The sequence below is a fragment of the Berghia stephanieae genome, chromosome 10 (genome assembly GCF_034508935.2).
Source record: "Berghia stephanieae isolate SIO BIC M18660-M18661 chromosome 10, UCSD_Bste_1.3, whole genome shotgun sequence".
NCBI classification, from domain to species: domain Eukaryota; kingdom Metazoa; phylum Mollusca; class Gastropoda; order Nudibranchia; family Aeolidiidae; genus Berghia; species Berghia stephanieae.
Window position 1 is genome coordinate 33,071,252 of NC_088369.1, and position 25,928 is coordinate 33,097,179.

General features: G+C 36.3%; 1 protein-coding gene across 3 annotated transcripts in view; it reads left to right on the top strand.

Annotated features, from left to right (window-relative positions):
* LOC144980993 (peripheral plasma membrane protein CASK-like) overlaps positions 1-25,928 on the top strand; it is a 463,618-nt gene that overhangs the window by 416,071 nt on the left and 21,619 nt on the right. For 2 of the 3 annotated variants that reach the window (XM_078929038.1, XM_078929037.1), the window contains exons 14-17: positions 2,241-2,492; positions 7,136-7,214; positions 13,796-13,881; positions 15,531-15,614. In XM_078929038.1, coding sequence (XP_078785164.1) covers positions 2,241-2,492; positions 7,136-7,214; positions 13,796-13,881; positions 15,531-15,614 — 501 coding nt within the window. Of the gene's footprint in view, positions 1-2,240; positions 2,493-7,135; positions 7,215-13,795; positions 13,882-15,530; positions 15,615-20,939; positions 21,009-25,928 lie in introns of all 3 variants that reach the window. The other variant, XM_078929036.1, reaches the window with a different exon arrangement.

Sequence of the window (25,928 nt, forward strand, 5' to 3'; positions counted from 1 at the left end):
TCCAAACATGCAGCGTTTATTATGTTGAGATGTCTCGACGATCAATAGAATTAAACAGCTTTTAATAATATTCAGTTAACTGCCATACTCTGGAAAGACACGTATTTAAATATTTGACCAGGGAACTTGTCCTTCAAATATCGATCGATTTAAATGACCCTCATATTGGCAACAACAAAAAACCCAACTCAAACCTGGTACTTCGCGAGGAACATGATTGATTGAAATTGATAATCGCCAAGTATTTTTTCCCTTCACTGCACTTAGCACGACTAGGGGCAAGGCCTTCTATATAGCTACATAGAAGGCCTTGCTAGGGGTCGTTCTGTTTTTTAGCTAGATAGTGAGATCGTGATGGGGTTTCAGTGATAGGGAAATGGAGGTGGATCGTATCTTCGTTTTAAAATCGAAGAATAGATAATAGGTGCTTACTGGTGAGATTTAATCGTTCAAGATGGTTGTGAAAGGTCTGATGAGTAAATCGTGCAAAACGGAGGAACAAGGAAAGGAAGAACAAGAGATTTTGGACAGAGGGTCAATAGTAGAGAGTGAGGGCGGAGAGAAAGATATATCTATCTATCTATCTATCTATCTATCTATCTATCTATCTATCTATCTATCTATCTTTATATATATATATATATATATATATATATATATATATATATATATATAAAGATAGATAGATAGATAGATAGATAGAGAACAAGAGAGAATAGAGGAGATTGATAGAAATATGATACCTTTATGTTTCTTAGAGAGAGAGAGAGAGAGAGAGAGAGAGAGAGAGAGAGAGAGAGAGAGAGGCAGACAGACAGAGGGAGAGAACGCGGGAGAATAATAGGGATTGATATAGGGTTTGTTTGTGAATGAGATTTTGTTGATGGAGAAAGTCTGCATGGGGTCGTTACGATCGAATCATCCAACAATTTCTATTGACAGGCACAGCAGGACGGAAATCACAAATCAAGTTTAGATGATGATGATGGTGATGGTAGTGATGATGATGATGATGATGATGATGATGATGATGATGATGATGGTGATGGTAGTGATGATGATGATGATGATGATGATGATGATGATGATGATGATGATGATGATGATGATTATGGTGGTTATGAGGTACTTTAACCGTTGTAGCCCATAATTAATCTCAAGATTCATCACGTCCTGTATCATTGCGATGGCTTTCATCCCTTCGGATCGCATTGAGGACGCGATATTAGTTGATATTATTATCCCCCTTTCCATTCTAATGCCAATTCAATAGCAGAAAAGCTAAGCGTCTCCAATTCAGCTCCGGTTGTTGTTTTGTCGTCTTAGATCGGAGCTGATTGTTCAGGAGCTTTGCATGATATTGGTCTGATGACGACCAGAGACGTTGACATATTTAGGCTGGTATCGGCTCATTATCATAGGAGTCACATCTGAATATCCGATTCCAATGCGACACAAGTACGGATCAATTATATCATGACCATTAGAGAAAACATTTGTATAAATTAAGTCTCGTTAAAATGTGTCATACTTCACACGTCTTGCAATATGGTTAATGTGCACATATTATTTGCAGGTTTATTACCAGAGCTTAATTATGGCCTTGATTTAACATTGTTGTAATGGATATTATTTTGCGTTGGTTTGATAGTATTTCCTTTCACAACTATGAGCCCATAATAATTTGGGTTACCGGACCTGAAAATAAGTACACGTTGATTATAGGCGATTGGTGACTAGTACTCTGGATGCAAAATTGGTTTTAATTCAAAACCCGACGGTATAAGTTTCAAAGTGTCATGAATTCATGCCTTATTTTCATTTCGTCCTTATTTATGATATGAATTCCAAAATCATATTATCTTTCCATCCATCAGATTCTTTCAATTGCACGATGAGACATCCTTACATTTTCTCATTTGTTTTTGAATTAAAGATATTAGATTATTTTCTTAATATGTTTACGATTTTAAGTTGGCATCATTGATACCGGTAGACGGTCATGGAATTGTATATAATTTTAGACGTCTAAATATCTGAAAACTTTAGGATAAAGGGACTTAAATGAAAAGTAAGGTTTTCATTCGTGCCAGCGCGCCGTAAAACATGACACTTGCATCTTCTGACATTGAGATAAACGGGTTTTTAAATCTTAATAATTTCTCAATTTCATTAGTGGTCAAATATGTTTAATGAAACTATCCCTTAATTTTCAAATCCTTTTTGTTTATATTTTACAGGCTCTTCTCCAATCGCATGACGTGGTTGCCCACGAGGTCTACAGTGAAGACCACGTCCACCATTCGCCAAGCCCCGCCCACAACACACTGGTCAACGGGGGCATGAGTGGTTACGGGGGTGGGGCCACGCTGGACGGTTTTGAAGGTACCATGAACGGGGGTGGTGCTCATGGGCGCCCTGTAGACGTCGGGATGGATGACGTAGTCCGGGTTAGATTAGTACAATTCCAGAAAAATACAGACGAACCTATGGTGAGTTTTTCTCTGTTTTCATTCTATTCATGAAAATAAGCTGAAACAGTGGTTAAAATTTAAGGGGGAAACGGTAGGTGGCAGTAGTACACCTATAACTTGATGCACGGATTAACCAATTGTTGTCTCTTTTCTAATAAACTGTATGCGAGCGACTCTTTACGGGTTTTACGGTCAGACAAGATAAAAATCTGTTCCGCTGACTATCTTTTTGATGACTTGGAATGGAGTGAGTAGGGAAATGTCTGAGGACAAAAGAGGATAACAATTTTAAGCAGTAATGGGAATCGAACCCATGACCCCACTGACATGGCACCCTCCTCCTAATCGAGGACACCCTGCAATCAACGCCATCCGACGCTCGGGGGGAAAAAAGTGGTTTGTCCACCTTGAGCTCGTTCTTTCTAATAGCAACTGTGGAGAAGCGTTCATTTATACGGTCTGTGTAAATGTTGCAATTCCTTGACTATCTCCCCAAGTTCTTTCCAGCTGGTTCTGTATTTTTTCATACTTTATGCTCTAATATATTCGCCCACTATTCCCTTATTTTGAAGATTGTACGGTCCAGTTTATCTGTTCAAACTTATAGCCTGTTTTCGAGGGATGTAACCAATCCTTCTCTTCTTCCGTTCTTGAGTAGATTCTAGAATCTATTCCTCCTCACAGCTCGTCCTTGTGCACAGTATCTCTTGTCACCATGAAGACCCTATTAAGTTCAATAAGAAAATTTATTGCATAGAAAAATCACTCTCTTCGCCATCTTGGACGGACTATTCTCCTGGTGTTTATATTGAAATGGAGATCCTTGTACACCTATCACGTGTCTTGTTTATACTCATGTAACCAATGATCGTTAATGTTCACTTAAGAGTCTTTCCGTGTATCTTTCCTGGTTTCCTTTCTGGTCAATTTACAATGCCTGTAATGTATTTTCCATCCGTTACGTGTTCGTTTGTCAGTGAGTGTGTTTCTTTGTTTTGTTTTGTTTCCCGTATATTCTATGGTTTGCAGTCACACACACACACTCACACATACACACATTCACACCTATTCTTTTCCGCTTACCATCTTCTCACACTTCAATCAATACATTCTTCGACAATGCCTTGATTCATTTCAAACCCCGCCACGCCCCGATTGCAACGACCAGAACACCGGGCATTTTCGGTTTTCTACAAGTATTGTGCCTTCCTGATTATCAGTGTCATGTCCTCTTTTTCTTTTATGTATGCGTGTTGACATTGAGATGGGAGCTAACAACTTTGTGTGAGAATAACAAGAAATGAAGTGAGTAGGAAAGTGCCAGAAGACAATAGAGAATAAAAATTACTCGGCGGCGATGGGGGCTCGAACCCGCGTCCTTACTGGGACGACAACTCCGCCTGGGGAAAGCGTGAATCTACCGTATGAGCTATCCACCACTCCAAAAAAAAAAGTGGTTTCAAACTCTAGGTGTGAACTATAATCCAAAGCCCACGATTATATCAGAAGATATCGAAATTGAAACTTTAAATAAATTTTATTCACGTTTCGACACAGCAAACAAATTTGATATTGAAAATGAAAAACATAAATTAGACAGGGCTTTGGAAGATGAAATGACTATTGAGGTCAGTGAAGAGGAAACGAGATTCGTATTTTCGAAACTAAACGAGAGGAAGGCTGCTGGGCCGGATGGATTGAAAGGAAAACTATTAAAAGAATGTGCCCACCAGCTTTCCCCCATTTATACACATATTTTAAACTGGTCCCTCCAATGCGTTTCAATCCCTGAAATTTGGAAAACTTCAAAAATTATTCCTGTTCCAAAAAAAGAAAAACTTGAAACTATGAACGATCTCAGACCTGTTGCACTGACTTCAATAGTCATGAAATCTTTAGAAAAACTTGTTCTTGTTAAAATTAGGAATCAGTTTATGCCATTGAGTGATAGTCATCAATTTGCTTACAAACCAGGACGTGGCGTAGAGGATGCCATTTTGCTGTTTACAAACAACATCTACAGGCATCTAGATCACGCTAGGAGCTATTGCAGATTGCTTTTTGCAGATTTTTCTTCAGCGTTCAATACAATGCAACCTCAGTTGGTTGTTCAAAAATTGACTAGTCTGAATTTAAACAAGTATATAATTGCTTGGGTGCTCGAATTTCTTACGGAGAGAGCACAATATGTTCAATTAGGGCAAAACAAATCTTCCTGTATAACTACAAATACTGGTGCTCCTCAAGGTTGTGTATTGTCCCCTGTATTATTCACAATATACACGAATGACTGTAGAAGTCAAAACCTGAGTGTACCTTTAATAAAGTTTGCAGATGACACCGCTCTTCAAGGCCTCATAACAAATGGCAACGAAGTGGCTTATAGGCAAGAAATTGATAGATTTGTGTCTTGGTGTGATGCCCACCACCTAGAGCTTAACATAAGCAAGACAAAGGAGCTAGTGATTGACTTTAGGAGAGTGAAGGAACCGATAGAACCGTTAAAATTAAAGGACCAATTTGTCCAGCGAGTTCCTCACTACAAATACCTTGGTGTAACGATTGATGACAGGCTCAAGTGGGATGAACACTTGAAAATAATTAGGCATAAGATGTGCAGACGTACATATTTTTTATCGAAACTCTCTCAGTTTAGAATAGATAAAACCCTCTGCACATTATTTTATAGAGCAGTAATCGAAAGTGTTTTGTCATTTTGTATAACAGCTTGGGGAGGCAATTGCTTAGCAGTGGAAAGGAACAAAATAAATTCAAATATTAAAAAATCCATTAAACGCTATATAAATGATGTTGACGATGTAGATCTTTTATACGAGAAATTTTGTATAAATAAAATAACTAAAATATTAAATGACCAGTATCATCCACTAAGACCATCAATTATTATGTCAGAAAGAAGTGGTCGCCCTTTCTCTATTTCAACGAAAACAGAGAGACACCGAAAATCTTTTCTGCCGTCCAGTATTAGGCTTTATAACAACAAGCAATAATCATTTTATATAATTATTTCTCATTTTTACTTTTTTTAAATATAAATATTAATTTATTAATTTATTTGTTTTGCAATCTTTTCAATTTTCAATTTATGGTGACAGTTTTAACTATTTTACAGTGTTGAAATTATTCATATTATAAAGCGCAGCTCTGGTTATAGAGCTGCTCCTTTTTTATATATATACATCCTATTTCCATTGTATTTTTATATTATGTGTAAATTATAACACGTCTGTACAAAAAATTTCCTTTTTGGGATGCAATAAAGTATTATTATTATTATTATTATTATTATTATTATTATTATTATTATTAGGTCTATCTTGAGCCGCTCTACCCGACTTCTTGAGGTCACGGGTTCAACACATACAAACGCCGCGAAGTTAGTTGGCCAGCATTAAACCTTAATTGCCAACATAGAAACGGTTGAGACATTGAATATGCTCCGGTATTTGGGGTGAATTTTAATTCAGAAAAGTGAATGGAGCAGGCATAATATCAAGAAATGGAGTGAGTAGGATGTCGTTCGGGATTAGATTCCGAGTCTTGAAGTGCTACGTGTGGCCAATCTTGTTCTACGGATGCGAAAGCTGGACTACAAATTCAGAAACACAAAAGAACATTGAAGCTTTTGAAATGTGGTGCTTGAGAAGGATGCAGAGAATATCGTATACCGCACACAAAACGAACGAAGAAGTGCTAAAACAAACATACCAACAAAGGAAACTAATGCCCTTAATAGTGGATCGACAACTATCCTTTTTCGGACACATAGTAAGGAAAGATAAGAATGAATACCTGGCAAGTTGTGGAAAAATACCTGGTAAACGCGCCCGGGGGAGACAAAGAAAAACACTCATAGACCAACTGAAGGGCTTCACCAACCTAACAATCCAAGAGCTGTTTGAAAAAGCAAGAGACAGGGAGGAATGGAGAGAGATAATTCATGCAGTATCCGAAGCCTGGACCAGGCATGGAACCTAGAAGAAGAAGAAGGAAAGTTTCAGAAGACATTATAGAATAAAATTTGGCGGCGGCGATAGGGGCTCAAACCCGCGACCTTACTGGTACGAGAACTGCGTATGCCTCTCCGCTACGCACAAATAAAAAAGATAAACTCATTTATTCTATATTTACCCTCTACTACTACTACTACTACTACTACTACTACTACTACTACTACTACTACTACTACTACTACTACTACTACTACTACTACTACTACTACTACTCTACTACTACTACCATTATTATTCTACTACTACCATTAGTATTAGCAAATTAGCACCACCATCACTACTACTACTACTACTACTACTACTACTACTACTACTGCTACTACTACTACTACTACTACTGTTCTTCTTCCTCTTCCTCCATAATCTTCTTTACCTCTTGATCGATATTTGAAGGACGAATTTTCTGATCAAAAATTTTAATGCATATTATTTTTTCAGAGTACAGCAATACAGTTCCAGCAGCTTTGTCGGGGGAAAAAATGTAATATCGCCTTACAGGCGTCATGACTCATCCTACATGTTAAGTGTTGCTGTTGGCTAGTTAGCCTTTGTAAAGCCCTTTGAGTACGTTTAGTGTGTATTACACTATTTAGATGGCCATTTGTTTTCTTCTATTTCTTTCTCCAGGGTATCACTCTCAAAGTCAATGATGATGGTCAATGCTTTGTGGCACGAATCATGCACGGGGGAATGATACACCGCCAAGGTAAGACTATCGCCGCTTTCCACGGCGCCACTACCACATTATCTCATTCGTATGTCGTTTTATTCATCCTGTTTGTTGATAAAGGGGAAATCCGAAACGTTCGTTTTATCTGTTTTCGTCTATTAAATTGAAGCTTACATTCCATTTCACATTGTTCTTTATTTACCAACATATAATAGGAAAATCGTCACATTCGTTACGACACAACCAACATTTGTCTCATTCAGATTTGTTTTGTAGATCAAAATATTTGAAGAAATATTCTGTTATAGTTATGAGAACTTAATGACGTGTTGTACGGCTTGTTTTACTGAACAACATTATTCCTTTTGAGTTACAGTTTTAAAAAATCAAATATTTGGGTTGAGTGGGTATGGCATCTTGGAAAAAATCCGGAAATGGTCGGCAAGGTGAGAGCTAATAACACGAACACGTTTCTTTCAAGTCTGATAATATTAAGACCAAATTCAACTATCGACGATGACCCGTAAATATGTCATCCACTCGCGACTAATCGATATTTTTTGGGAATTTTACCGAGTTATTAAAACCAAAATATTAATATATTATCAGGGATGCCCTTTTTCCGGCTAAAGCCAGGAAACCATCTTTTTGGAATGTTTCCACTGACCGTGTTTGATAATGGTGTGTTGATTGTTTAAAAGACGAAAGCATTGGTTGTTTAAAGGCAATAAGAGGAAGTTAGATGGTTATATCCTTTCCTATGACGTAAGGGTGAAGAGATGCTTTGCTCGAAATATGGGATAGTGTGGCTCAGTGGTACGGTCTTTGCTTCGTACCTGAAAGTTCGATCACCCGCCGCGCTGTGTGGCCTTGAGCAAAGTCACCTCGCCCTAGCTCACTTTTCGGCGATGTACTGCGGCTGACGCCTGGGTTATTCCAGTCTTCCCTTGGAATAGACCCTAAAGAAAAATTTACCCATGAGGATGAATAAAAGGATTTTTTAATTTAATATTTCATTTTATATGCTCTTTACGAGAAAAAAATGCAGGCTTTTTTTTTTTGTTTAGCAAAGGGCATCCCTGATTCATAATCCTCCAGAGCACGAGAGCCTTGAATCTGGGGTTTTTTCCTATTCTCTATCAAATTCTTACCATCCATTGCAAATCCTTTTCCACCAAATTTAACTACCGATTAAAGACTGTCCAGGCAGGTAACCAGGGAAAAGGGGGAAATATCCCTTCCTATTACAATAATAGCTCGTTGAATGGGAAATGGGAAATTAATATAACGTAACATTATGGGCCAACCAAATAAACTCATAGCACAATCTTATTTTTAATGAAAACATTTTGCATCAGAAATATTTAGAATTACTATACGTATTGTATTCAAATACACAAACCTTGGAAAAAAATTGTTGAAAAGAATCGCAGAGACATAAAAGGACATGGTAAAGTCTAAATGACCTTCCTGACCTTTTCTCTCAAATGGAATCAGTGCCCATTAATAGTGTATAGAATACCGGAAACGAAGCAAGATCAAAGTTCTGGGTTGTCCCTGCGGGCAAATCTATACCAATTATTGGAGAACTCGATATTTTTCAAGATGTTTATATTTTATTCTCCATAAGATGCACGGGAAATTAATCAATCGTATTAATTCAGATCATCATGACCCACTTTTCTGTTATATCAGGGCGGGGGGAGGGGGGGGGGGAGCGGAAGATCTCAGTAACTCAGGCGTATTGTACTACCCTCCCCTCTGATTCTAAATCTACCAGGTTTGAACCCCAATAATAGTTATGACAAAAGTGAACATTTCATATCGCATCAACATTTCAAGCAATATAAGCCCTAGGCTCTTTACAACAACACCCTTAGACAACACTATAGCTAAGAGGGTGAGTCAAAAAGTAATGGGACTCTGTTATTACTTTTAAACAAATTGAATCAATACCGTGCATCATACCTCAAATTAAAGCTTAGCATTAGCCGAGTAGAATGCTACTTCTCAACAGTCTCCGCCTCTTTCGATACCCAGTCCACCTTTTTGTGAAGCCATGCTTTCCGTCCTCGTAAAACTGAGTTGACTGAACTTTTGGCCAATTTTTCACTACTGTTTTGGCTTCTTTATGATCTTCAAAGCGATATTCCCTCATTGCCTCCTTCATGCTTTCATCTTCTGTGAACCAAAAAGATGAAAGCCTGAAAGTGTCAAGTCTAGTGAATGCGGAGCGTCGTCCATCGATTTCATCCCTTTTCCTGACACTTGTGTGTGGAAGGACATTTTCTAAGGCGTTTAAAAATGTTACTCGAGGGTTCTTCTTCGAAAACAAGAAATTCAATGACAGCTTCCTGTCGCCGACGGACATTCGTTGGGGCAGCCATCCTGAACTGCTGTAATTTTGGATACACGTATCAACATTTAAAACACATATCAATTTCAGGTTTAGAAATACAATGCAGTGTTTCTTCAAATGTGGGGAGTTGCAATGCCAGTCGATGGCGGACTGGAACTGCAGTCGGTATCAAGTAACCTGTAATGATCCGACAAGTGTTATGAGGCTCAGAGTCAATCTTTTTGCCATGGCAGGATCTTGCCCAGACTGGTGAAGCGTATTCGGCTGAGGAATAGCAGAGAGCTAGTGCGGTTGTCCTGACTCTTTTTGGATCTGCTCCCCATGTAGTTTTTGCCAATTTTCTTAAGAGGTTGTTTCTTGTGGCCACCCTTGATTTTGTTTTCTTTGTGTGCTGAGAGAAGAACGTGTGCGGTCTAAGGTGGCACCCAGGTACACGGGGAATGTGCTGTTCTCCAATTTGTTCCCATTCCAGGAGATGATCAGTTTCCTGTTGGCTTGGCGGTTGTTTTTTTAATGAAAGGCACACACTTGAGTTATTCCTGGGTTGGCATTTAGTGAGTTCTAGGAGTGTCTTCATGGCATCTGTTAGTCTCTCCTCTACATAAGTGCTTCTGTTTGGTAAAGCTCTTTATGACATTGTTCTATGTAAAAGAACAGTTGATTGTCTCTCTATTCACTTTTAAAAGGAAATAAAATTTTACCTATTTGGGACTTATCATAGACTCGGCGTTCATTATCACGCGAGTTCAATGCCCCACGTTTGACGCTTAAGTTGCATATTATAACCAGACGACGATGTTTGCGTCAATATAATGATATGCCCAAGTCAGACAACGCGTTTTGGGCATGAATAAAATCTTCTAAAACCTATAGGGAATGAGAACATGATTATATCAAAGCCAGTGTATTACAAAACCATTGTCTGAAACCTCCTATTGCATAATGTGATGATGCCGTTTATTCTTATTTAGAATAGAAATGGTCTCATTTTCCTGCAATAGCTATGATTCATGTGGTCTACATTCTCTGTCCGTTTTTCCCTTTTGTATCGCATCATTTGCATTAACTTTATTATTAAAACGTAGTTTTAATGGTATCCGATTTCTCTGATATCTCTGATATAAAAAAGTAATACGTTTTATAGAACAGTAAAGTTTGCTACCCCAAACGTAAACAATAACAAGTTGCTAGTGATTTCCGTTAGGGACGGGAATAATTTACGCACAATATAGGTCTCCCAATTTTGTAGTTTGAGTTGTAGGCAATACACTTTCAGTATTGAAAATATGTTTACATAAAATCTAACAGTTGCAGAAATAATAATATAAGACTAAATTATTATGAAAATCAGGCTCCGAATAATTCTCGTTTTGTTCATACCAGCGCAATAATTTGCTCTGGTCTAAAAATAGATAGACGTAACTTTTGATAAATTTTACCTTTTGTTCCATAAAATATCCATATCTAGACATTATTTGATGCATGATCGAGTATTTATGAATATGTGTTTCTTTTGCCACCTAACAGCCAAATTTTAAAGGTTATTTTCTTTCTATTATTTACATTGGAACGTGAGCTGTCAAGACAGGAACATGTGGTCTGCCACGTGCTTCTAGACCGTGTTTACGTTTGGGGCACCTAACTTTACTGCTCTATAAATAAATGATGAAAAAAAGGCAAGGTTAGTTTCGCTCTAATAATAATTTCGAGTCAGCAACTGAAAGATCACTACTTGTCAATAAGGCGAATTACGTAGATAATGCATTTGTTATAAACCTGCTCTTGAAAAAAAAAAAAGAGAACGAGATTATCCAGGCGTCATCCGCAGGGCAGCGCAGCAAAGTGAGATAGAGGTGCTAAATTTTTTGCTCGAGAAAAAACGAGATGTCAAATCCGGTATCTTTAGGTATAAATTCATAGCCTCATCCTCTCGACCATCTCCCCCTCCCCACGGGCCCACGGATGGACTGATTAGATGAACGAGAGAGATAGTTGGATAGAGACGAGTGATAGACGTTATAATAAGCATACCAACATGAGGAGAAAATCGATGCCCAAAATAAAGCACGACAACAAAGTCAATCAATCGAGTGGCATCCATGTTAGGAACCGGATATTGTTCGAGTTGTCGCACTTCCTGTTTCTGTGATCGGCCATTATTTTATGTTCCCATCATCCTGTTCATATCCGGCTTTGCTTGAATTCCAGACCATGTCAGAACATAGCTTTTGTACAATACCCTGCTTTCTGATTTAAGAGTAGCTCTCTGGTTACAACACCCAAGGAAACACATGAAATTTGATCAAGGTTCAATATGAAAATTTAGAAAATCTTGTATGCGTGATGCACTACTAGAGACAGCAGTTAAAGTTCAAAGTTCAAAGGTGAATTGTAGACATTTTGCAAATAGAAATCATGAATTAAATCAGATTTTTTTTTCAATTAAAAAAAATGAAAACAAAGTACAGCACGTTATACGTGGCCAAATTCAACTTCTAAAATGGCCAAATAGAACCTCACGTGGCCAAACACTACTAACACTCTGAACCCCTTGAAAAATTAATCTGTTGTGGTAAACAAAAAAATCGACTTGACTTGGAAAATTCATTATTGTAAAGAAGTTTGGTTTAAAATACAATTATTAATGGAAACACGCACGTAACCATCTTGCAGCCCTGTTTGTAGCATATCTTATTCGGCAAGCAGGTGGTCTTTGCTTTGATCGCTATGTGACGAAGGTTGGTTATTCGTGAATTATTTTGCTTTAGTTTTCTATACGGCTTTTTAGCACTGTAACCATCATACAATTAGATATATTTTCACGATGTACGAGTGACTTTTCTCCTGGGTGGGGATCCTGACCTCCCATAGTGGGCAGGGAGGTACATACTGTGTCTTCTATCCCCCCATACCCATTTTCCAATTGTTTCCTGTCATTGTCTTGGAATGAGATTACTTAGTTTTGTCCCGATCCTTGCCGGAGTTCCTTGGCTGGGAGGGAAACAGTCGAATGTATAGTTATAGTTTTGGGAGATGATATCTTTTTCCTTGTAAATCATGCATTGTATTATGTTTAGTTTACATATTATATTATATGATTGGTAAACATTGGAGTGTATTCCTCTTAGTTGGGACCTGTGCTTGTGTTTGGATGAGACTTTTAGGTGATCTCAAACTAAGTACTTTGACGGTGTGCTCTTGGAATCTACATCTATTCCCTATTTGAACCAGTTCCCCTTTGTCTTATCTTTTCTTTTGTGCTTTAATTGTAATTCTATAACTTTCTACTATCCCATTCTCTTCCTTTTTACTGGCGCTGATATGACCTTAATGTGTTGCAAGCGCCGTAAAACCCTAAAAAACATAAAAAAAAACAAAAAACAAGTGACTTTTCTCCGATTGAACTCCGTTTTTCATTGTTTACCAATGTTTACCATTGTTGTCATATCATGAGAATGTACTAAACAATTCTATAGTAAGTTTATGCTATTGTTGACTCATTCCTTTTGGTCTCTGTTGTGACAAAGGTATAAAACATTACTCTCCTGGGGCCACCTGTTTTTGTTTGGTTTTTTTTTTTTGGCCGTCTTCCTCAGTGGGGACATGATAATCCACATGACCTTACAGAGAGAACGTCAATATAGCATTGCGCATGCGTGTCTCTTATCAACTGAGGAAATCTATGTTATTATATACATACTTTTATAAAATAAAAATATAACCAATAAACTTATTTTGATGAAAAATTCACAGCGTTCTCGGCGATCTTTTAGCCTGAGTTACCGAACCGTGAAGTCAGTGATTTCACGGCGTAATCTAAATCTTGGGTGCATTCCTTTTTATTTTTCATTCTTTGCAACACATCACTGTGGAAGTTTCATCAAAATAAGTTTATTGGTTATGTTTTTATTATACAAAAGTATGTATACAATAACATTTTGAAAAGTGATTTCTCAAATATAATTAGTGATAACTCATTAACCAAACGATAGATTTCCTCAGTTGATAAGAGAGACGCATGCGCAATTCTATGTCGAAGTTCTCTCTGTAAGGGCATGTTGATAACCCTGTCTCCCTCATCTCTGTCCGCCGATCGTATCCATCCATGTTTCGTTTGGTCTCCAAACCGATTTTCTTCCCTTGAGGTTCCAATTTAGAGACTCTGAGTACATTTTATTGTTCCTTTTAGAGGTCATGCCCAGTACCATATTATAGTGAACTTATGTATTCATATTATGTTTGTTTTGTTTTTGGTCAGGTACACTCCAGGTGGGCGATGAGATACGGGAGATAAACGGAGTGTGTGTCCAGAACCAGCCTGTGGACGTCTTACAAGCCATGTTGGTATGTATCGGTATCATTATCAGTTTTCAACGCGGTACATTGAACTTTTTTGTCCATGATGGCAGACACAAACAAAAAGAAACAAATGTTTGCTCCAAATAAAAATCTATTAAAATAACACCCAGCATGTTAGAAAAGTAGTCTTTCAGAGCCATGAGGGCCATGGAACTGGAGTATATCCCGATTTCTGTAGCGTGAAATGGACAATAGTAATTTGTTGCTACCCTTCGGATTGGACAATAGTCTATCGCAGAGTACTTTCCACTTTACCCAATCTCTGCTGGGTGGACATGGGGTGTCAGAAAACAATTTCAAAACTTCGACCGGGATCGAACTCGACCATTTGCGTGTGAAGCGAGTGCTATATCAACTGAGCTATCGGGATCCCCAACTTGTCGAAAAGTCTTCTTAAAATATGTCCCAGGTTTGGAACATTTTGCTAATCAATCATTTTTTAGAGTAACAGATTTCTGGTCAATTTTTTTTTATTTAATGGTGTTTTCCTACAATTCTGCAGTGTTATCTCATACATTCTTTCCATAATGAATTATGAAGCTTATAAGTTGCCACTCTAACAATGTCAAGCAATGTTTATCGCGGTGTGTGATCGGATATGGTCAAAAATATCGCAAAAACAAAACTCTGACGTAAGCTTTGTGGCTTTACGTCGGGCACTTTACACCCCTAACCCGACTCGATTTCGTTGTGAATGAGCACCGATCTATAACTAGTGATGGATATTATAAGATTGCTGGTAGTGCAAAAAAAAAAATCAAAAAAAAAGACCACTCCATACGGCCTGTACTCAATTAAATTGGACTTGGGTTCCATATGACTTGCTTTTGGAATATAGGTGAAGCGCATGGAGTTAGGGGAAGTGTGGAACTATTAGTGACAGTATTATTTATTCATTTATATATTTATTTATTTATTTATTTATCTATTTAATTCGTTCGTTTGTTAGTTATTTATTTATTCATGTTTATATCTAAGTCATATATGGGGAAGAGGAGGAATGGGAAGAAAAAAGATTTGATTGGGAAGGGGGATTAGACAAGATGAATAGAGTAAGTTATGTAAAAGAACTTACAAGCCTTGCAAACCGTTTTTGGCACAATGTCTGTCGTCATTTTTAGCATGTTATGTTTACATTTTAGAGATGAGTTGGGAATAGGAGCAGGATGAGGAGGTGTTAGATTGTGATTAGGATGAACAAAGAATAAAGAACGAAAAAACTTTTTTTTACTCCTTGAGCCGTTTACGTATTAACGAAGAGGTGAAATCATGGATGAGGAAAGGGAATGAAGAGTAAGAGGAGAAAATTATTTTTAAACCAACGGAAGGGGGGGGGATAAATTTAGGATTTTAGGATGTCCATGTCATGAAAAATAATTTAAATCAAAATTATTGTTAAAAATTATTGCCATCATCATCATCATCATCATCATATCATCATCATCATCATCATCATCATCATCATCATCATCATCATCATCATCATTATCATCAACATTATCAACATCATCATCACCATCATCATCCTCATCACCATCATCATCATCATCATCATCATCATCATTGTGAACGGTAATAAACCTCGTCATCAATCATCGCCATATCAACCTCTATCATCAACATCATCATTTTAGCGAGATCTGAAGGGTGCAGTGACCCTGAAGGTAGTGCCTTCTCCAAAGGGAGTCAAACCCGACAACCACCTACCACACAAAGAGGTAACAGCCATTTCGAGACCTGATTACAGTGTGCCCTTATTAATATGTAACCACCACTACTCGCCTTGCACATTTATACGTGCACTTTTGCTAATTGCCTTCGAACGCCTTGCCAGAGAAATCCTTTAAACCATTTCATAACTCTTTGCCTTAATATTAACATTGTTTTATTTTATGCTTGGAGCTACTAGCTTTATATCAATATAATATTTTGAAATACTTTGAAACCTCGCTATAACGCCAACCTTGCTTATTGCCATCGTATAGTTAGTTAGTTGTGCCGCCAATTAATTATAACAGTCAACTATGCCAAATTATATCGCATGCAATGTCTTGGCGATGTATCGGGGTTTTATTGTATTATATTTTATGAATATTATTCATCCAACGCTCCCGCCTCTTTGCCATAACGTTATACAAAGCACATGCAAGCACGCAATTTACTAGTCTTTGCTTCTCTTTGACTTTCATTAATTAGCGAGCCGTCTTTTCCAAACGTTAATTAGAGACGTATTACCCTCTTTATAACGTACAATCTTGTTACAAAATTTCTCCTTTTTTTTAAACGGATGAGAGCATTTTTTAAGTTATTTGTTAAATGATGTGGTGAGCCAATAAATAAATATATAAACAAATAAATAAATACGCAAATAAATTACAAAATAATAAATACATACATTAATTAATAGATAACTAGATATAGAAATGAATTTGAAAAAATATATAGATAGTTTGATTGATAAATAGATAGATAGGTATATAGATAGACACATAGACAGATAGATAGATATATAAATAGATAAATAGAGAGGTCGATAGGAAAATAATTAGCTAGAAAAATAGATAGATTTACAGATAGATAATAGATTACTTTATAGACATATAGAGCCAGACATATTGATAGAAATATCTATAGATATAATATATATATATATATATATATATATATATATATATATATATATATAAATTATTTTTTTTCCTAAGGGATTATAATGGCCATGCTTTATTACACGACAAGCTTTTTTGTTTTAGTACCGGTTGTATAGAGATGACACATAATTCAATTTATACCTTAATTTTTTTTAAAACACATTTCAAAAGATTTTTCCTCATCTAACAATGCAAATTACAAGTTGGTTAGATATTATATAAAAATATTACCAATTTAGTTCCTTCTGTGCAATTTGGAAAGAAAATCATCATCATTTTATTTCTTTTTACATTCCTCTTTTTTTTTACAATTTGTTCTTCAGTCTTTCGTTTTATTGCAAATTCTTTCTTTCATTTTTCCCATCTCTTTTGTCCTTGTTTAGGTTTCGTTGATTTTCTTTTAAACATTAGGGAGCAAAATGGAAGTAACATTTTCTTTTCTTTTAAATTAGGAAAATGAAAATGTATGATAACCGTCATTATTTCAGCATTTATTTAGTTGCAATTCTATTTTCATATGTAATTTTAAATGCTTGTTCTTTTCCTTTGATTGATTGAAATACATCTATGCTGTTTTTTCTTTTTCCTTATGATTATTGGGCTGTTGTTTTTTGTTGTTTTTTTTTTCTTTTTGTTTTGTTTTGTTTGTTTTGTTTGTTTGTTTTTTTTTTTTGTTTGTTTTTTTTTGGGGGGGGGGGGTTGTTTGTTTGTTGGGGTTTGTTTTTTTTTGTTTTTTTTTTGTTTTTTTTTTTGGGGGGGGGGTTGTTTGTTTGTTGGGGTTTGTTTTTTTTTTGTTTTTTTTTTTTTGTTTTTTTTTTGTTTTTGTTTTTTGGGGGGGGGTTGTTTATTTGTTGGTTTGTTTTGTTGGGTTTTCTTTTTTGTTTTTTGTTTTGTTTTGTTTTTTTGGAGTTTTTTTTTTGTTTTTGTTTTTGTTTTTTATTGCTCATAATTCCAAAAACCTTTTAATTAAATTTAATAAACACAGCAATTATGATTCTTTACTATTTTAGTATTATTATCATCATCATATATCATCATCATCATCATCATCATCATCATCATCACCGTTATCATCATTATGCCGCTTTTATATTATATTATTGGCAGTCAAATAGATATGATGTCCATTGTATTTCTATAGGCTTCTTCTGTCATCAATCACGTGTCCATTTGGAGTTATCCAAGATCGTCACTCTAAGTGCCCCCGTCTTTTAGTTTCATTTCATTTACCTTTTATATCGGAGGGGGGGGGGGGGTGTTGGAGAGAGGGGGTACCGACAATGACGAGTACATAGCTCATGTTATGCACATAATTAGGGACTTTTTGTAAAAGATTTTATTTTGTTCATGCACAACTAAGGCTGAGACTGTTATGTAAGCTTTCGGTGTTTGAACATATCCATTTAATTCTTCAATATCCCCATCACTACCTATCTTTTCTGCTATTAAAGATAAATGTTAAGGTCAAACATAATAATTCAACATTTCATTTGCTTTTCTTAAAGAACCCGTAAGCATTAAAGTTCCCGTCTCAGTAACAAGTGGTAGAAGTAGTAGTAGTAGTAGTAGTAGTTGCTCACGAACTGATTGTGGGACATTTCAAGCACTATACATTCATATCTTTTGTACTTACGCACGCCCGGGCGTGTGTCTCACCGTCCTCTCATCTCTCATATCCCACCGGTATACACGCTCACATACACACACACACACACACACACACACACACACACACACACACACACTGAGCTCGCGTACACGTTATGGAATAGGGAATGAGATTAGCGGAAGAGTAGCGTCCCTTGATTGGACGTCACCCATAGTCTGGGACTTCACCGGCGGAAAAGTTATTAGAGAGAGAACGTCATGTTGGTTGTGCGCATGGTCTCTCGTCCTCGTCCGCGGTGACGTCACAGACTATGGGTGACGTCCAATCAAGGGACGCTACTCTTCCGCTAATCTTATTCACTATTCCATAACGAGTACGCGAGCTCATTCCCTATATAAGTGATTAATCAAAAACCTGTTAAGTTGATTAGTTACCAATTGGTTGACTACACCGCTCAAGCTGAATTGCCATATCTTCCGGTCTGTAAAACAGCGGAAGCGACATCAGTTTCTATTTGGCCACCCTTTAGCTGTAACCAAATCATTACAGACGAATAACATAATAATTGTCCATGTTCCAACCTTATATCGTTACCAAAAAGGATAAAATAAATAAAGTTGTATTGTAACATATATCGGATTTTAAAAAAAATAGAATAAAAAGCCAAATTTCTGACGTTCCATATAATAATCATATAAATCATAAACCAACATCTAGCAAAAAAATAAATAAATAAATAAATACATAAAATATATTGACATGTTAGACAATTGTTACGCAAAACTGTTTTGTGTCCGAGTGGTTTAAACACCAAATACTTAACTTTTTGTTAATGATATGAATTTTGTATTCATTTTTGTTATCTTTTATTTAGGAGAGTGAATATTATAAATCTTATGCTAACTAAAATTTTACATTTCCATTCATTTCAACTATAGATATACATATATATATATATATATATATATATATATATATATATATATATATATATATATATATAATGGGAAGTGAGGGGTAATCTGGTGTACTGACACAAAACCGTACACAGCTGGTGGATCACTTTTTCGTTCACATGCATCGTTTCATTAACATTTAAAACGATTAAGTAAGTATAACGTGCTCGTAGATAAAAAGAAACCAAAATTTAAAAAAAATAAAAATAAAAAACAACATTACAATAACTGACAACTGATTTTCTTTTTCAATATTCGGTTATGTAACAATGTCTAAGGTGGAAACTTGAACTGTGTTTTCAAGTAGGCGCTAGTCATCCAACTAAAAATGACTCATAACAAGAAGCATTATGAAACACACAAACAAATGACCTTGTTGTTTTTTACTCTCAAAATTATACTGCTTCTTCTGTGGGTTTTGTTTTGTTTTTGTTTGTTTTTTTGGGGGGGTTTTTTTGTTGTTTTATTTTGTTTTGTTTTTTTATTTGGGGGGGGGGGTGGGTCCCCTCTTTTCCCTTTACTTCTATTCAACATTACCTTGAACAGAAATTGAAAAGAAAACGTGCATAGAAATGAATAACTTTTAACACCAGCAATAAAATCCAAACGTAAACGATGTGATGACGTGAACCCATCCATAATTCATGACATAACAAGGCGTCTGAAAAGCCCTGCTCATGATTCATTCACAGGTTCATCGTGTAACATTCCACCATATTGAATTCCCACATACAATAATTGACCAATCTAGCTACGGATGGTTTTTGCCGAAGCAAGAAGAATTGTCATAATCTTGTTGTTTTGTTGTTTTTGTTTTTTTTTTTTTGTTTTTTGTTTTTTTTGTTTTTTTTTTTTTGGGGGTTTTTTATCGTACGATGGTAAGCGTTGTCTCACGTCTAATGGCAAGTTATTATTAGTATGATTATCTGCCGTCTTGGTTAGCGCTAATAGGTTTGTGGTTTAAATCTTATCACCACAATGGGTTTAAACCATAAGAATTGATCATAAAAAGCGTTGGAAGCATAAAAATTAGAATTATCGCATTCCATCGGACGTCCTTAGCATTGCTTTCATTATTGGTTAAAGACATGGGCTATCACAGCACGAAAATAGGGGATGGTTTAATTAATAATTTCCCCGTATTGAAATAATCGCTAGGCAGGGCGAATTGCACGCAAATCAAATCGAGGATTTTGTTTTTGTTTGTTTTGAACATTGAATTATGCTATCTCAACACTTTCACGACTACGACTGAAAACAGGTAAGGATGTTGGCGGGAGGCGGCGGGGGGAGAGATATTGTAAAATATCATTTCGAAATGAAAGAACATGTTTGAATCACAGCGTGCATCGCATCATTTAATGCTCGCGAAAAAAAAAATCAATACAGATAAACTGTCAAATTTTGCAATTAAACTGAACTCCTTTTTTGAGTTAATCTGACGATTACAAATCTAACACCCTGAATTGCTATAATCTGGTCTGATTGTTAGAATGGAACTCTTCTCAAACCAATACAATATGTTATATATTACAACTTTTTTTTGTATCGAACCGACAATTATAAACCGTTCGATTATCAGACCAGCAAAAGTATGCATGCGGACGTTGGTTTAAATACGCTGTTTTGAAATCGGCTACAATTTAACGAGTTTTTTACTGAAGGAGATCATAATTTTTGTTTTCAGTATACCCGTATTCATCCTCTTCCATATCATCCTCTCCACCATCCCATGCTTTCAAAATATTAACTTCCTACTCTTAAGTGTTAAAAATTTGTAATCCTTCAATTTCGTATTTTCTTCTTGTGGAACGCATTCTTCTCCAGAAAGAGGCAAGAGGCAGCATTATCCTAAAAATCACTCCGAGTCAACGTGCTTACGTGGCTCAGTGTGAGGTACACGAATTTCTAGCTATCTTATGTTCAATGTCAGAGTTTTGTGTCGATGTTGTACGTACCTTCGATGTTATATATTAGTCGCCCTCTCTCTCTCTCTCTCTCTCTCTCTCTCTCTCTCTCTCTCTCTCTCTCTCTCTCTCTCTCTCTCTCTCTCTCTCTTCGTGTACGCTTATTGCATTTTTTTGTGTTTCTTTTTAACGCTAAGATCGCAAGAAATCGACTCCATAACTGTTTAAGAACCTGTGAGATGGCGTCACTGTGAGTGATCCCAAGAACTTGCGAGTCTGTCTCCGTCACATCACAGTTAAACGATCTTCTGACTGACAGTTTTTTTTTTTTAAATGTAGGACTGCACACAGGTGCATACATTGTAAGAAAATAAGCGTAATTGAAAATAGAAAGTATTCCTTCAGAGCCGGAGTTTATCCAGGATACTGTAGCGTGAAACGGACAATAGCAATTGTCCAATTGCCAAATCTTACAGAATCAGCTACCTATTCACTGCTCGATGGACGAGGGGGGGGGGGGGGGCAGAAAAAAATCTCGACTGCACCTGGGATCGATCTTGGTCCCTTTGTGTGTGATGCGAGTGCTCTACCAACTGAGCTATCGGTACCCTCTGTAATGTGTACGCCTTTCAAAGTCCTGCTCATAGAATTTGTGCCTCTTACAAGGAGATATCGAAAACTCACTTATGTGGTGGCTCGTATAGCCATTATTCGTAGGCTACCAGGCAAGGCTAAAAACAAAAGATTATAATATTTAGTTTAAAGTGCTGGATTTTAGATATTTATACATCGTCACGACAGAAGTCTTGTTGCATTGGATAGCTTGATATGTCCAAGAAAAGAATGAGCCTTGTTAAACTTATGCTATTGATTATCAGTGCTTTTCCCCTTTGTTTTATATAGCAGCAGCCTGTTCTCAGGCAACAATTAAAATATGTCTTTAAATATCACCTGCCTCCGCGTCAGAATATGAGGAAGAAAAGTAATGCTAGCAAGTGTTTCAAAATTAAAATGCTTCGTAATATTATAGTTAAGCGGTCCGTTTGCCATAAAAGGCTTTTTTATTACTCATCCTGTCTACTAAAATGTCATGCAATCTAAATGAATTACCTGTTTTAATTAAATCTCACATCAGATCTCTGATGAGGATCCCTGCTACGTTTTCACGAATGATTCTATCGTTGTCGATGTTTGTAAGATTATAATAAGTCCGTCACTTCGGTGTAAAAAAAAAAACAACCAAAAATCACAACAGATTCAAAGCCATGAGATGTTCATCCCAATTTTTGTGTCTTGAATCGAATCGAAACACGGTATTGCTAACCTTTGGACAGGATGTTAATTCTATCGCAAAGTACTGGTACCGTCATATCTAGTATTAGACCATTGCAAAGTACTTTCCGTCAGATCTAGTATTTAACCATTGCAATGTACTTTCCGTCAGATCCAGTATTAGACCATTGCAATGTACTTTCCGTCAGATCTAGTATTAGACCATTGCAATGTACTTTCCGGTGTACAGTGAGTGGAATCCTGATAAATCCAACAGTACCGGATCGGAGAGATTGGTTGACTGTCAGGAAGGTTGACTTTATTCATTATCATTGGAATACACTTGGATAAGAACAGAACAATTGAGACCAACAAGAGGCAGAAGTTGACTTTTATAGTATTGACGTAATGCGTGCTCCAATGTCAACACCATTGGGTGGATGATAATAAAGTGTTCTTCTAAAGCGCTAAATGCTGAAGCCTCAAAGGGCTTTACAATATACTTATTAAACCATAAACACACTCATACCGAGCCAAACAGACACACACAACAGTCGCACACACTAACTATGCAAGTTTTACAAAATGAAATTTACACATTCAACAAAATGGATAGTATCCGTATAATATGATATTGCTATAGCGGCTTCAATCTGAAGTCACATGGATTTGACTGGACTAAGGGATAATGCTATTTTACCAAGTAGAAGACTTTTTTTACATGATAGTAGATGTTTTCTATGTTGTCTTAGTGTTTAGATGTCGTATACAAATAGCCGTCCTTAATCCCATATTGTTTTTGTTGTAGTTGCTGCTGTTTGTTGTTGTTATTATTATTATCATCATCATCATCGTCGTCGTCATCGTCGTCATTATTATTATAGTAGTAGTAGTAGTAGTAGTAGTAGTAGTAGTAGTAGTAGTAGTAGTAGAAGTAGAAGTAGTAATAGTAGTAGTAGTAGTATTACTAGTACTAGTAGCAGTAGTAGTAGTAGTAGTAGTAGTAGTAGTAGTAGTAGTAGTAGTAGTAGTAGTAGTATCATTATTATCATCATTATTGTATAACAATTAATCATTATTAATGTTGTTGTTGTTGTGGTTGTTATTATTATTATTATTATTATTATTATTATTATTATTATTATTATTATTATTATTATTATTATTGTTATGATCATCACCATCATAATCATCATTATTATTATCATTATTGTCGTCATCAATAATATCTAGTAGCAGTAGTATTGCCATTAAAATCACATTCATTCGTTTATATTATTTCTGTTGTTCTTGTAGTCGTTGTTCTCTTTATGGTCTATTTTTAATGACTAGTATTGATTTGTTTGACTATTATACCTACTTATGAGTTCAATCGATTCTCACAGGAGTTGACCAAATCCTTCCAGATTATTGAATTCTACCAGTTGTCTTTCTTCTTTTTCCCCTGGGCATTGTTTCCTTGCACTGTTTTACATCTTATTTTCTTGGCTCCCAAGGGAAATCACTCGTCCGAGGACCCTGTGTGTTGTGTTGTCTTTCCCTTGTACCCCATGAGACATGCGTACCCCCTCAGACAAGGACATTAACACAAACATTATTAAATAGCTTTTATATATTATAGATGGAACTATGGATGTTGCGTTGGAGATGAGTGGCACAGTCTTCTCTTGTTGTCTTGTAAGCGTGTCAAGCGATGTTGAGTGTGGTCATTGCTCGGATGGGTGACAATACTCGTAAAAATTCTGGACCCAGCGTTGAGTCCATGGTTTGAACAAGTTCGGGGTCATCTTGGGTGGCTACGTGGTCTACGGGTATGACACTCGCTTTCGGATCGGACGGTCCAGGGTTCGAGTCCTGATATGAGCGGTGCACAGTTGAGCCCTTGGAAAAGGCTCTTTACTCACATTCTCTCGCCGTACTCAGATGTAAAATGAGTACCTGGACGATAACAGCCTTGTTTCTGTCGGGAAAAAATGTGTAACATAGCCTATCTGGGGGCATGTCTCGTCCTACATGTTAAGTGTTGCTGTTGGCCAGGGACCTTTTGTAAAGCGCTTTGAGCACGTTTAGCGGATATTTCTCAATATAAAATCTCCAAGTTGTTTGGGTTTGTTTGTTTTTTAATCAACCGATATAATTAGAAGTAAAAACTTATATGGAAATTTTAGTCAATGTGCGGTGGATTTGTGTGGAGTGTCTTCAAGGACCTGCAATTCCAATTCGTTTGTAGCGACATGTAGATAGTATGCGCTTGGCTAAGAAGCTCACAACATTGCCATTTGGAAGTATAACGGACCAACACACAAAACTATGTGTAACCTTGAAAGTTTATAGTTTACTCATAAACGCGGATGCCAAAAAGCAATAACGAAGACCAGGGTGACGTCAACTTCATTCTATCTATATGCGTATAGATAAATTGATAAATTACATTATAATGTTAAGTTACTTACCAGGCCAAAAAGGTATGTGGTATAGAATTAAATACAAATATCGATAGTTCGAAGATGACGTCACTCGGGTCTTTGTTGTTGTTTTTTGCCATCCGCGTTTATGAGTAATGCTCACTGAACTGTATTAACCCGACTATAAACGTTCATGGATACACACAGTTTTGTGTGTTGGTCCGTTATACTTCCGGATGGCAATGTTATGAGCTTCTTAGCCAAGCGCATACTATCTATATAATGGACATGAAGCAGACAACCCTCACACCAGTTGTTTGATTTTATTTTTGTCCGATGACCGTCTTTTAGAGATTGTTGTACAGTGTAGATACTAATAATACGGAAAACTTACCAAAGTCGTTTGTTAGAATGTAACAATGGCTATTAATCCTAATTTCATGGTTTTTATATAGCATAATATTATTTTGTTAAGTTTTAGTTTTTGTGTTTTGTTTTTTTGTTTGTTGTTTTTGTATTGTTTTGTTTTTTGTTTTTGTTTTATGGGGGGGGGGGGGTTGTTGTAACTTTGGGTTTGTTTTTTGTTGGGTTTTTTTTTTTTTTTTTGCTTGCATTTTAAAATTTAAATATTTTTTTTAAAATCAAGTTGAAAGTAAACATTTAAGACACCTGGCACATTATTCTATTTAGGGCACTTTGGACTGGCATTTCAATTCATTCCGTTCAAAATGACATTAAAAATTTAAATTCAAGAGATATGTTTATGTCATTGTTCTAACTTTTTTTTTCTTTTTATTTTATGTCTTCTTTGTCTTTTATTTTGTTTTGTTTTTGTTTTTTAAGATTATTTTTTTTTTCGTTTTAAACCGTCCCCATTTAATTAAAGTTATATGTTTAATAATTTGATGGAAGTAATTAATGTTTATCAAGTATAACAAATTGATTCAGCGTTTTTAGCTAACATTGATGTTAAACAGATTAAATATTCTTTTCAACAATTATTCCAGAGTGAACACACACAAGCATACTCACACCCACACTAATACACACAAACACACACACACACACACGCACACACACACATACACATTTCTAAATATCGACTTCTCACAAACCTTTTCGACTCATTCCTTATGCATTATCTTCCCCCCCCCCTCTCCCTCTCTCTCTCTCTCTCTCTCTCTCTCTCTCTCTCTCTCTCTCTCTCTCTCTCTCTCTCTCTCTCTCTCTAT